This window comes from Polypterus senegalus, chromosome 3 (assembly GCF_016835505.1).
Source record: "Polypterus senegalus isolate Bchr_013 chromosome 3, ASM1683550v1, whole genome shotgun sequence".
Taxonomy (NCBI): Eukaryota; Metazoa; Chordata; class Cladistia; order Polypteriformes; family Polypteridae; genus Polypterus; species Polypterus senegalus.
In genome coordinates, this window is record NC_053156.1 from 115,472,569 (window position 1) to 115,486,805 (window position 14,237).

The following is a 14,237-nucleotide window of genomic DNA, read 5'->3' on the forward strand; positions in this document are numbered from 1 at the left end:
CAGCGTAGGGTCTGACAATGGGTTCAAGGATTTCATCTCGATATCTTATGGCAGTCAGAGCACCATTTCCTACGCAGTAGATGTCTGTGCGTCCCTCCATGGATATGCCTCCCCAGACCATCACTGACCCACCACCAAACCTGTCATGTTTAACGACGTTGCAGGCAGCATATCGTTCTCCTTGTCTTCTCCAGACTCTTTCACGTCTATCACAGCTGCTCAGGGTGAACCTGCTCTCGTCTGTAAAAAGTACAGGGTGCCACCGAGGCAGTCATAATAAACAGGTGTCAATGTCGCATGTTAAGGCGGCTTTTTGTTTTTGCAGTTATATTTTTGAATAAAAGCGTAATTGTTGTGCTAGATTTGTACCTTCTGTGAAAGTATTTCTTTCATATTTGGACTTCAGGCTTCATACATTATATAGTTTATGCCTACATTTTGTCATATACTACTAGAATATAAAAAAGTTTCTGTTTTAACAATGTGTTTACACAGATTACTGTAGAAACGGAGCAGACATGAAATGCGTGTGTTCCAAACAACGATCTATTATTTCCAATCTAAAACTCCACTTCACTCCCAGAAAATCAATCAAGGCATGATCTGGGAGAAGTTTGTGCACGTTTTAAGTCGGTGGGGGGGATGGTATAGCCGGCTGCTTGCAGCCTGATTTTATCAGCACATTTAGATGACAAAGGGCGCTGGTGGAGAGCTGTGAACGATTTTAAGAAGCGATTTAAGGTGGGACGGATTTACGAGTTTTTTCGTAGGCTATGGTAATTCTAGTGTTAATAAAACTACTGCAATATGTTGACACCAATAAAAGACTAACCTTATCTACAACCAGTTCATGCTGTCATATAAGTACATGTATCTAGTTAGTTGCGGTAATAAGAGCATAGAAGGCACAACGTGTCCAGCATGCGGTCGTCCAGGCGAGAGTGCACATTCGTGCACAGTAAGCCAGCCACTGAGAAAGCATGCTCTGTCTCTACTGAAATAGGTGGCACAGTCATCAAATACCGATACACTTGTTCTACACAATGCACGCGCTTGCCGTTGGTCTGAAACACCGCCATTTCAGCTTTCAATGATGCATCCAGTTTCTTGTCATCATTCTGTGATGGCAAGTTTCTTGGCACAGATAATGCGGATGCAACAGACTGATGCATTGCAATTTCAAGTTGCTGTTCAAACATGTTGTCTGACAGACGTCAATGAAGTCTGCCCTGTCCCAGCATACGTGAGCTGCAGAGTGCGGACTCCTCCCAGTCCACTGTGCTCAGTCTTAGTCGGAGCCGGGAGACTGACTGCTGCTGGTCTGTTGTTGACTGAATTAATCGGCAACACACTACACCGTGGGCCAAAAAAACGTGCCACTTAATTATTTTCAACTATAACTCTGTTATTTCTTGACCAATTTTTATACTTTTACATGCTATATATGCGAACTTGGCCGTTCCCGGATTCCTGGGAATTACAGCAGTTTCATTCCTGAGATTCCCTAATCCCCACCATATACAGTGTTGACACTGCACTGCTTCCCCCTCCTGAGACGCCGGATGGTGGACCAGAATCTTCTCAAAGCCGTCCGGAAGTCATTCTCCATGGCCTCCCCAAACTCCTCCCACGCTCGAGTTTTTGCCTTAGCAACCACCGAAGCCACATTCCACTTGGCCTGCTAGAACCTATTAGCCGCCTCCAAAGTCCCATAGGACAAAAGGGTCCTGTAGGGCTCCTTCTTCAGCTTGACAGCATCCCTCACCGCCGGTGTCCACCAATAGGTTTGGGGATTGCCGCCACAACAGGCACTGGCCACCTTACGGCCACAGCTCCGGTCAGCCGCCTCAACAACAGAGGCATGGAACATGGCCCATATGGACTCGATGTCCCCCACCTCCCTCGGGACGTGGTCAGAGTTCTGCCGGAGGTGGGAGTTAAAGCTACTTCTGACAGGGGACTCTGCCAGACATTCCCAGCAGACCCTCACAACACATTTGGGATTACCAGACTTGACCAGCATCCTTCCCCACCATTGAAGCCAACTCACCACCAGGTGGTGATCACTTGACAGCTCTGCCCCTCTCTTCACCCGAGTGTCCAAGACATGTGGCCGCAAGTCCGATGACACAACCATGAAGTTGATCATTGAACTGAGGCCTATGGTGTCCTGGTGCCAAGTGCACATATGAACACCCCTATGCTTGAACATGGTGTTCATTATGGACTATCCGTGACGAGCACAGAAGTCCAATAACAAAACACCACTCAGGTTCACATGGGCATTCCTCCTAATCATGCCCTTCCAGGTCTCACTCTCATTGCCCAAGTGAGCATTAAAGTCTCCCAGCAGAACGAGGGAGTCCCCAGAAGGTATGCCCTCTAGCACCCCCTCCAGGGACTCCAAAAAGGGTGGATACTTCAAACTGCTGTTCGGCGCATACGCACAAACAACAGTTAGGACCCATCCCCCCACCCGAAGGCAGAGGGAGGCTACCCTCTCGTTGAATGGGGTAAACCCCAATGAACAGACTCCAAGTTGGGGGGCAACTCCAGAGTGGTAGAGAGTCCAGCCCCTCTCAAAGAGATTGATTCCAGATTCCAAACTGTGCGTCGAGGTGAGCCCGACTATATCTAGCCGGAACCTCTCGACCTTGAGCTCAGGCTCCTTGCCCTTCAGAGAGGTGACATTCCACATCCCAAGAGCCAGCTTCTGTAGCCGAGGATCGGACCACCAAGGTCCCAACCTTCGGCCACCACCCAACTCACACTGCACCACACCTCACTGGTCCCTCCTACAGGTGGTGAGCCCCATGGGTGCAGGCCTGGCCAACAGGCACTCACCATCAAGCCCCACCTCCAGGCCTGTCTCCAGAGAGGGTCCCCAGTGACCCACGTGCAGGCGAGGGAAAAGACCGTGCAAAGGTGACCCTACCAGGGGTATAAAGCCCCAGACAACAGAGCTCCTAGGATCATTGGGACATGTAAACCCCTCCACCACGATAAGGTGGCAGTTCAAAGAGGGGCTCTCTGTACATGTGACACACATTTATATGTCTAATATGTTTTTTAGAAGACTTTTCATTGTAATCAAAAGCTTGCTATATGTCAGACAAGGTTAGTGAGAGCAACTCTGATCTTTGTAGTTCAAAATCACCGCTCCTTTGTGCGCCACCTTCATGAGGTGGTGGATCGGTTTAGAAATGTGACACTCAGGGAGTCATCTAATTGTTCCAACCCAGTTTTAAACAAAATTCACTCACAGTTGACTCCAGATATTTATATTATTATACGTCAAATTTCAGCAAGACTTAAGAGATGCTTTTCTGCTCCCCACAGTTAAATGGAGTAATTATCAGTTATTTTACCCTATCTGTTGGCTCTACCCAATCTGGCTATTCTCCTCTGACCACACTCATCAGGAAGACATTTATATCCACAGAACTGGATGTATTTTGTTTTTGTAATATCCTGAGAAAACTCAAGAGACTATTGTTTGTGAAAATCCCAGGCAATCAGCAGTTACAGAAATACTCAAACCAGCACGCATGGCACCAACAATCATTCCACAGTCAGTCGAAATCACCATTTTGGTGTTTGACGTAAGCATTAACTGAAGATTCTGCCTTACATTGGCAGGATTTTATGCAATGTCCTGCTGCCACATGATTGGCTAATTAAACGATGCAGGTGCTCAAGTGTTAAGTCAAGTGTGTGCTAATAATTGGCTCAGTGAGTGTGTGTTCTTTAAATCCCAACTGAAAACCTTGCTAAGGCTAAAAGTTTGAAATTAAAGTGTCAGCTGTGGACCACTTCAATTAGACAAATAAATACGATAAGTAATGAGAAAAAAAGAAACAGAATCTTGGCTTATAGATTTAAAAAGTTTATAATAATATGTAGCAGAAAATTTGATTATTTACTTTTACATAAATGTACTGTATTCTCAAATCCATTTATCCAACTACGTGTGGAATGGGACTGAGACATACTGTATTCTGTAAACACTGGAAACTGGCCAAACCAAAAGGATGGCCTCACTAATGCGGGTCCAATGTGGAATTGCCGATTCTTTAAAAAGTTGAGCTCCCAGACGTAAACTAAAGCACGAGAAAGACGAATGGATCTCACATGGACAAGGACGTCACCCACTACGCCAATGAAAAACCAAAACTCACAGTACATACTTTTAAAATACATGACAATGAAGCTAAGTCACTAAGGGACTACAACTTTCAAAGAACATGTTAAATATATTTAGAAATAACTTAAAGGCAGGTTACCTTAATACTAAAAGACAGCTCTGTAGTTTCTTTCTTATTTCCAAGAAAACATCACTTTGAGTAGCAGAGTCGCTCATTTTATTCAGCTGTCCACTGTACATCAAATTAGTCGATCGTCTACACACAAATCCACTATCAACACAGACCACGCTTTGCTTTCCCAGCCTTCGCCTACTAGACACTCTTGCACCAATCAAGAGCCGCGGCTACGGATACCCCGGAAGTTGTAATCTCGAACGGCAATGAAACCGGATATGACGATAGGGAGGGCGCTTCTCTTGCCAATTATTAATTTGTACCGAGTGGGCATTTCTTGCAAAACTCGGTCGCTTACGAAAGCCAAGAACTTTCAATTCGTCTATCTGATAAAGACACCTAAACGTATGCCTTTTCTGCTTGAAATATCAGGCACGCAGTATAATTTTGGGAAAGTATGTATTTTTTTTAAAAAAAGGCCGAGTCAGACGCTGTTTTACCTACTGCACAAGACGGGATGCACGCGTCTCAGCCCCAAATGCGTGGGGTTGCTTTGTGAATTGCACAGCGGTCGTCTAACTTATTTTTTTAAGTATTCCTTACAAATTTTTGCCCTAACCGTCAGATCCGCACATTGTGGTTTAATACAATACGTATAAGTTACCCAGTAATTTAACGGTATGAACACTTCACGTGCTATTTTTAAAATAAGCTATTTTAATGGCATACAGTGGTAGTAATAGTAGTATATTCACGTGCACAGAATACAATTACATTTTTACTTGCACATATAAAGACATGTCACTTTTGGGCTCTCGTTGTTACGGGCAAAGCCTGGCAGAGTTTGCCAAATGTAAAGGCTGTGCAGCGTTAAATCCTCAACACCTACTACACGTTTAGTCTAAGCTGCTTACACAGTGGCAGAGGCGCGTGGAAGAGGCTTCGGTGACGACTAGCAGGTATGATGTCTAAAAGGGTATTTCATTAGATTGGCTGGCTTTAAAAGTATAACGTAATTGGAAAGAACACTTTTCCACAGTTTCATTGCACGTTAGCCAATAAAAGGTTTCATTTTGCTTGGCTTTTCTCTACATTGCAAGGGAGGTAACGTAAGTCAGATGCTTTGGCAAACCGATAGCTTCAGCACAGCCCAGGATAAGCTACAATGTTTTGAGATGGTTGAATTGCGCCATGTTTATTCTGAACTGTTCTCCGATTTGGAATCGACCTGCCCTAATGCGGGTATACCACTCTGGAACATTGGCAGACACAGAGCCTTGTAAACGTCTGGGCTGAAGTTCGCTCTTAGTCGGCTGGCTACTTATTAACAAAGCTTATGCAACCCAGTTCAACTTATTCAACTTACCAACACAGGTAGAAATGACATCATGCTGTGCCACCTTCACATTTCAATTTTGCGACAAGACGGACGCCTTTGGTAAATTGCAGCTGGGGTTCTGCCCGCCTCATTACAGTAAATCTCATTTATTAGATGGGAGTGTGCCAGCTTTGCCAGTCAGTTACAGCCAGGTACCCTCACTAGGCCAGGCAAAATATAGAGTAACTGCAGTTTAAGGAAGGCAACTGTCATGTCCAAGTACTCTGAAAATGAAGGTGGCCCAACATGATGTAACTCCTTTCATCCTGTGGTTGTGCTAAAGGTGAAATACTGAATTGTTTTAATAATGGAACAATTTTAATGATGCCCATTAATATATGTTGTAGAAAAATTTGTCTTGCTGCTAACTTTGAATAAGTAACTGGTTTGCACAAGCTCAAATCAAATTTTATTTTTCAGATACAAATGATACAGCGCAATGTGTGGGGAAATGCTTAGTTGCTCCAATGAACTTCAATGAATGTGCCTTTGTACATATGAAAAATCATTAATAGAATTTAAAATGTGCTAAATAATAAATAACTTAGTAATTTTTTAAGTTAACAATAGGGCTTTGTGTAGTTCTAGATGCTTTCCTTATTCAAGATGCGTATGGACTGTGAAATAAAGCCCCCCCCAAACCGTCTCTCTCTGTGAATAAGTAGCTGGCTGGAAGCAAGCAAGTAGCTAGCCAGAGACGTGGACAGATTTGTTGGTACCCTTAATAGCTCATTGAAAAAGTGCTCTGTGCCTCCTGAAAAGTGATTACATAAAAAGCAGTTGCCCTTATATACATGCATGCCTTTGGTATGTCATTGAGTAAAACAAAGCAAGTGTGAAAAGGGATATTTTAAAAGGGCCTGGACACGTTTGTTGGTACTCTTAAAAAAGACCATAAATATTTGGATTAGACTGATTAAGCACCTTGAGCATGGGGAAGGTGCTATATAAATAAAATGTGTTGTGATTTTTCAAACTAGCTGTTTTCTTTAATTAGTATCACTCATGTCCCCAATCATATAATAGGTCATTCAGCCTATTTAAATGGAGAACAGTAGTCCCTCTACTGTTTGGAATCATTGCATGTACCATAATAAACACAGACGTGAGAAAGCAAAGGGGACAGTTGTCTGAGGAGATCAGGAAGAAAATTATAGACAATCATTTTAAAGGCAAAGGCTATATGACCATATCCAAGCAGTTTGTGACCACAGTTGCAAATATTATTAAGTTTAAGGTGTTAGGAACTTTACCGAACATCTCTGGACACAAGAGGAAATCTGACTCCAAAATGGGCAGAAGGATAATGAGAATGGTAGACTAAAAGCCAGGGACAACTTCCAAAGAGGTAGAAGCTGACCTCAAAGTCAAGGTCCATCAATATGTGATTGCACGATCCATTTCTTTTTGAGTGACAGTGGACTCAGGAGGACTCACTGTTGGAAAAAAACATAAGGTAGACTGAAATTTGGTAAAACACATTGACAAGGCACACTGCTTCTGGGAGAATGTCCTTTGGACAGATGACACCAAAGTGGTGCTTTTTGGCAAGACACATCAGCTCTATGAAAAAAATGAAGCTTTCAAAGAAAAGAACACCACACCCACAGTGCATCCGGAAAGTATTCACAGCGCATCACTTTTTCCACATTTTGTTATGTTACAGCCTTATTCCAAAATGGATTACATTTTTTTTCCTCAGAATTCTACACACAACACCCCATAATGACAACATGAAAAAAGTTTACTTGTAATTTTTGCAAATTTATTAAAAATAAAAAATCTGAGAAAGCACATGTACATAAGTATTCACAGCCTTTGCCATGAAGCTCAAAATTGAGCTCAGGTGCATCCTGTTTCCCCTGATCATCCTTCAGATGTTTCTGCACCTTAATTGGAGTCCATCTGTGGTAAATTCAGTTGATTGGACATGATTTGGAAAGGCACACACCTGTCTATATAAGGTTCCAGTTCATGTCAGAGCACAAACCAAACATGAAGTCAAAGGAATTGTCTCGAGGCACAAATCTGGGTAAGGTTACAGAAACATTTCTGCTGCATTGAAGGTCCCAATGAGCACAATGGCCTCCATTTCCAAGTGGAAGAAGTTCAAAACCACCAGGACTCTTCCTAGAGCTGGCCAGCCATCTAAACTGAGCGATCGGGAGAGAAGGGCCTTAGTCAGGGAGGTGACCAAGAAACTGATGGTCACTGTCAGAGCTCCAGAGGTCCTCTGTGGAGAGAGGAGAACCTTCCAGAAGGACAACCATCTCTGCAGCAATCCACCAATCAGGCCTGTATGGTAGAGTGGCCAGACAGAAGCCACTCCTTAGTAAAAGGCACATGGCAGCCCACCTGGAGTTTGCCAAAATGCACCTGAAGGACTCTTAGACCATGAGAAACAAAATTCTCTGGTCTGATGAGACAAAGATTGAACTCTTTGGTGTGAATGCCAGGCGTCACGTTTGGAGGAAACCAGGCACCATCCCTACAGTGAAGCATGGTGGTGGCAGCATCATGCTGTGGGGATGTTTTTCAGTGGCAGGAACTGGGTGACTAGTCATGATAAAGGGAAAGATGACTGCAGCAATGTACAGAGACATCCTGGATGAAAACCTGCTCCAGACCGCTCTTGACCTCAGACTGGGGCGACGGTTCATCTTTCAGCAGGACAACGACTCTAAGCACACAGCCAAGATATCAAAGGAGTGGCTTCAGGACAACTCTGTGAATGTCCTTGAGTGGCCCAGCCAGAGCCCAGACTTGAATCTGATTGAACATCTCTGGAGAGATCTTAAAATGGCTGTGCAGCGACGCTTCCCATCCAACCTGATGGAGCTTGAGAGGTGCTGCAAAGAGGAATGGGCAAAATGGATCAAGGATAGATGTGCCAAGCTTGTGGCATTATATTCAAAAAGACTTGAGGCTGTAATTGCTGCCAAAGGTGCATCAACAAAGTATTGAGCAAAGGCTGTGAACACTTATGTACATGTGATTTCTCAGCTTTTTTATTTTTAATAAATTTGCGAAAACCTCAAGTAAACTTTTTTCACGTTGTCATTATGGGGTGTTGTGTGTAGAATTCTGAGGAAAAAAATTTATTTAATCCATTTTGGAATAAGGCTGTAACATAACAAAATGTGGAAAAAGTGATGTGCTGTGAATTTTTTCCGGATGCACTGTATGGTACCTACCTACATGGAGGAGGCTTGGTTAGTTTTTGGGGGCTGCTTTGCTGTGTCTGGCATGTGGGGGTGGGCTTGAGTTGGTAGAGGGAACAGTGAAATCTCAAGGTCTTCAAGACATTCTGGAGTGAAATATACTGCCCAGTGTCAGAAAGCTCTGTCTTACTCACAGGCCATGGATCCTTCAACAGGATAATGACCCAAAACACACAGCGAAAAGAACATTGGACTATTCTGATGTGGCTTTCTATGAGCCCTGGTTTGAATCCTATCAAACATCTAAGGAAAGACCTGACACATTCAGTCTGGAGAAGGCACCCTTCAAACCTGACATAGCTGGAGCAGTTTGCTCAGGAAGAATGGGCCAAGCTACCTGTTGACAGATAAGCAAATCTCATTGAGAACTGCAGGAGTCTCGTTTGCAGCGTTTGCCTCTAACGGATTTGCAACTATATATTAGATTTAAGGGTCCCATCATTTTTGCCTGCGCCATTTTCATGTGTGCTATTATTTGAAATATTCTGTTGAATCAAAAGCCAAGTCTGATTTTTGTTGAATACAGAATAAACAACAATGGGTGCAAATTACTTTTGTCAGTTTCAAGTTATTTTAGAGAAAATTGTGGGTTCTTCTTGATTTGCAAAGGGGTAACAACAAATTTGTCCATGTCTGTAGCTAGTCTCACCCTTGTCATAAAATGAAGTGGCTGCCCAATTCACATTCTTCATAGTTTGTTCTGCAGTATGCTGCAGATAAAGCAGTTTGCCAGGTTTTCCGATTTTATTTTACAAAATATTTTTAATGACACAGATCAGCATATTCCTTTTAAATATCTTTCAGGAGTTACTAAATTGTCTAAGCGTCTTCATTCAATGTGAAAATAAAATTTACTTTTAAAAGTTATATTAAAATAAAAACTCAATATATTTTTTAGTTTCTTTTTATTTTTATAATTACAAAGTTATATAGTACATACAATGTCTAAATTACAAAATATATATAATCAACAAATAATCCATCATTGTATTCCTATATTAGTGAGATTGTGACAAACTGTAGTTTTGTTTTGGTAATCAACTAGTGATTTTCACTTTCATAGAAATGTACAAGTTGTTGGGATATACAGTACCTGTTGTTTTGTTTTATAGATGCAAGCAGATAGAAGAGTGCTCGTCACAGTTTATTGTCAAAGTTATTATCTCTTCTAGCAAAAGTGATCCTGCTCATCCATTTTCTGGGTTTGGTTCTTCCAGTTCATGGTTGCAGTAACATGGCTCAGGACAATCAGGCACAGAGGAGAACTTAACCATACACACCCACCCATTACTCACTCAGACCTGTCTGGCATGGAAAGTGCAGACTCCACACAGTCAAGGTGGGTCTTCAATGCCCAAATGTTTAATAAGTAAATGTTATTAAAAGAAATGGCGATGTTACACCATGGTAAACAACCATCAAATTTGACATGGGTGTATAATATTAATACTGAAATAAATTCACAAGATAAAAGTGTCATTGTAGTGTTCTCAGCATAGTATAGGAAGAATAGAACTAACAGATCATTACTTTTTGTTTTTATTAGCATGTTCTAGACTCTCCAAACTTTTTTGGAATTGGGGTTGTAGAAAAATAATTATACAAGAAACTTGCAAGCAAGTCTGGACTGGACCATGCATTTTAATAAAAATTTTTATTAACACAAGTCAAATAAATATACCTGAGCCTTAAGCAAATAGTAATCTGAGAGGACAAAAAGATCAACTGTATATTTATTATATTATGCTATACGATCATCTTTTCAGCTTTCTTTAGGAATTTCTTTTATTCAAGTTCTTTTCAATTTTTCTTAACTTTTGACAGTTCTAAAATGGATTTTGCTTGCAAATATAGTAAATATGACAACTCTTTTGAAACATGGATGCTTGGAAATGTAGTGTATTGAATCTTAAGAATTTTTATAAACCACTGGTGTGGAAAAATCATCGCTCAAGAGTTCTATGCCAGACTGAAATTATTTTTTGGAAAAAAAATGATTTGATTTCAGGCTTCAGGTGCTGTAAGGTAGCAGCAGCTCTAACCCCAATTTCACACCAGTTATATCTTAGAAACTGTAAATGGTACCATAAGGTGGGTTGTTGGTCCAATGTTTTTCCATTTTTAAAAGAACTATCTAAAATAAAATGAGCTAACACTAAATCTATCTACGGGCAGTACATTTTCTATGTTGACTTAACACTTCCTGCTTTTGTAGGTTTTCTTCTGGGTGTTCCAGCCTTCCAATATATGCATGTTAGGTTTGTTGGTGATTCTAAATTGACCTAGTGTTTTTGTGAGTAAGCCCTATGAAGGACTGGTGCCCCTTTCAATGTTGGTTCCTACGTTGTGACTGGTGCTGCTGGGATCAACAGTGGACCCCTGTGACCATGAATTGGATGTAGTGAATTTAAGAATGTGATGTCATATTCATATTCATGTGGTGCAAGTGATTAAAGATGTGTGAACAAGCATAATCAGTGGAAGTGGGCCAAACAGATTCACACAATTGATAATTACAGCCAAAATTCCAGCAAAATTGGGACAGTATGGAAAATGCTATTAAAAACAAAAGGGAATGGTTTGTAAGTTTACTTTGAGTTGTATTCCGACAAAAGCAACATTGGAACAACGTATTTCACATTTTGCATCATCAACTGCATTGTTTTTTGAAGATACACATTTATTCTGAAACTGATACCTGCAACATATTCCAAAAATTGAGGACAGAGTAGTTTAAAACTAATAACAATATACCAGGTTGAAATAACAAGATGATCTTAAAACAGGTGAGGCCTAGTCCTTCAAGAGCAATGATGGGTCAAGGCTTGGCAATTTTCCAACAGATGTGTCAGCGAACAATCCATCACTTTCCCCAAAGACAAAAATCAGTAGGATTTTGGGCATTTCACCCTCTACAATGCACGATATAATTGAAAGAATGAGCACAGCGAAAAAAACACTTCTGAATGTGCATAATCTCTAATCCTTCAGATCCACTGTCCTGAAAATCGACATGCATTTGTAATTTATATCATGACACAGGTTGAGGAACACTTCAGTAAACCTTTGTTAGTCATAAATATTCACCACTGAAGCCACAGTTGCAAGTTATGGCTTTACTATGATAAGCGGTAGCGATACATCAACATTGTCTCAAAGCACCATCAACGTTTATGGGATTGAAAGCAGCACAGTGGAATCGTGTTTTGTGGTCTGACAAGTCAACATTTCAAATATATTTTTAGTAAAAACAGCTGTTGTGTTCTGGGCCAAAGAAAAAAGGTTCATCCAAGCTGCTATCCATGTTTGGTCCAAAAGCCAGCGTCTGCCAGAGTATGGAGGTGCCTCAGTACATATGGAGTAACTTGTACAACTGTGAGGGCAACAATAATGCAGACAGATGTGTGTATATTTTGGAGCAACATAAAATGTACCATCCAAATGCCATCTTTTTCAGGGACATCCTTGCATTTTCCAGCGGGACGATGCCAAACATTCTGCTCTGATGACAAGTGAATGGCTGTGTAAGATAAGAATGCAAGTAGTCTTCTTGTCGTCGATTGAGATGCCGTATTATGAAGTGGTAAATGCGGAAATGAAAGGCCCGTACAACTGCACAGCACAAGGCTTGCATAATGGATGAATAGGGAAAAATTCCACTTGCTAAACTTAAACAGCTTGTGCCGTCAGTGCCCAAATGCTAAATCAGTGTTATTAAAAGAAATTGTACACACTTGACTGTCCCAACATTTTTTGGAGTGTGGTACAGTGCTCAGATTTGACATGAGTGTATTAAAAAAATGATAAGGTAAAACATCAAAGAATATGTTGTACTTTGTTCAATATAGTACCAAGTCAAAAGAATTTATAATTCAGTACTTTTTTGCTTTTATTAGCATTTTCTATACTGTCCTAACTTTTTTGGAATTGGAGCTATAGATGAATACTCGTATAAGAAGAAACTTGCAGAACAGAAGTGCTTTATTTGAATTCTTAGAACCACTGGTGTACAAAAATTATTGATTGAGAGTCTATACAAAACATTTTACAAAAGCTTGACATATCCTGCTGTCAGAATTTGTCTGCACTTACTGCTCATATCCCATAGTTTTAGTATTGTCATATATACCAAGTAAAGTAAAATACTTACTCCATGACACACTAACAAGGAAGACCTTACTATTCTCTGGTGGCATGATAAATAAGAATTTATTAAATTACAGAACATTTTAATCAATAGAAAACACAAACCAGCCTGCCAATTTACTCCTTACCCCTGTTGCCATACTGACTCACTTCGACTGCTAGCTGTCTTTCGTTATTCTAGTTTTTTTCCCTCACGTCTGCTTTAAATATTTTGTGTCTATTTATCAAACATGTTGTTTGGCACAATACATACAAAATACTTGCCTCCGGTACCAAAATACTTAACATAACAGGGTGCTAGTTTATACAATTGACGTAATGATTTTAGCTCCATTAAAATGAATTAAGTGGGTTTGAGAATATACAGTGCAACGTCTGGTAATGAAGCAATGATGTTATTTTAATAACCTGCATAAGTACACACGAACATCAATTTAGTAACATGCTTTACCCAGTTCTGAGTTACAAGAAGTGGGTAGTTAAAGATTTCAAGGTAGAAACCAACTGCATCTGGTGTACCAATCCATTGCAGTGTGCACTCCACACAGATATGACCATTTTAAAATCACCAGTTAACCTAAAACACAACTTTTGTACTTTGGAGGAAAACCAGAATACCTGGAGAAAGTTTCACACAGACACAGGGAGAACTGAGGAGCTCTCACCGAGACAGTATCTCAGGTGGGGTTTGAACCCAATACTGTAGAACTGGGAGGCTGCAACACTATTTTGCCATGATGTGGTGCATGAAAAAATATAGATTTCCTTTTGGGTTCTTTGGAATCTAGGAGGTTATCAGTAGAATTTATACACTAGGTCATATTGATCCCTAAGGAAATATATTGTTTTTCATTCATTTTGGGAAAGTTTCCCCATGCATTAACAAATCATATTTAATTCTTACTATGTTCTTTGAGAACTGTGAGGTTAATGCTTCTAAATGTACACAAAGTTATGAAATAATTAATTTTATTAATTTTCTCATACAAACACTAGACATTCTAATTTGAATACATTTATACATGCATCAGAGGCCTTGAATGCTTGCATCTGGATGTGCTGACTAAATGATTTTGCTCATAAAACTGAATGGCTGCCATGAATAAAACATGCTTAGTACACCATTGCATATCCAGCATGTCGGGTTCAAATCCTGTGCCTGGTCATTGTCCATCTGGTGTTGTCACCATATTGGCGTGAGTTTTTCTCTCACGTTCTCAAAGACCTGTGTGT

General features: G+C 40.7%; 1 protein-coding gene across 2 annotated transcripts in view; it reads right to left on the reverse strand.

The window, feature by feature from the left end:
- The window catches only part of ube3d (ubiquitin protein ligase E3D), a 73,738-nt gene extending 69,274 nt beyond the window's left edge, over positions 1-4,464 (reverse strand). For both annotated transcript variants that reach the window (XR_005632963.1, XM_039747839.1), the window contains exon 1: positions 4,284-4,464. Coding sequence is in view for 1 of the 2 variants with exons in the window: in XM_039747839.1 (XP_039603773.1) it covers positions 4,284-4,384 (101 nt within the window). In the remaining variant the exon portion in view is untranslated. The remainder of the gene's footprint in view (positions 1-4,283) is intronic.
- Positions 4,465-14,237: the final 9,773 nt, after the last annotated feature.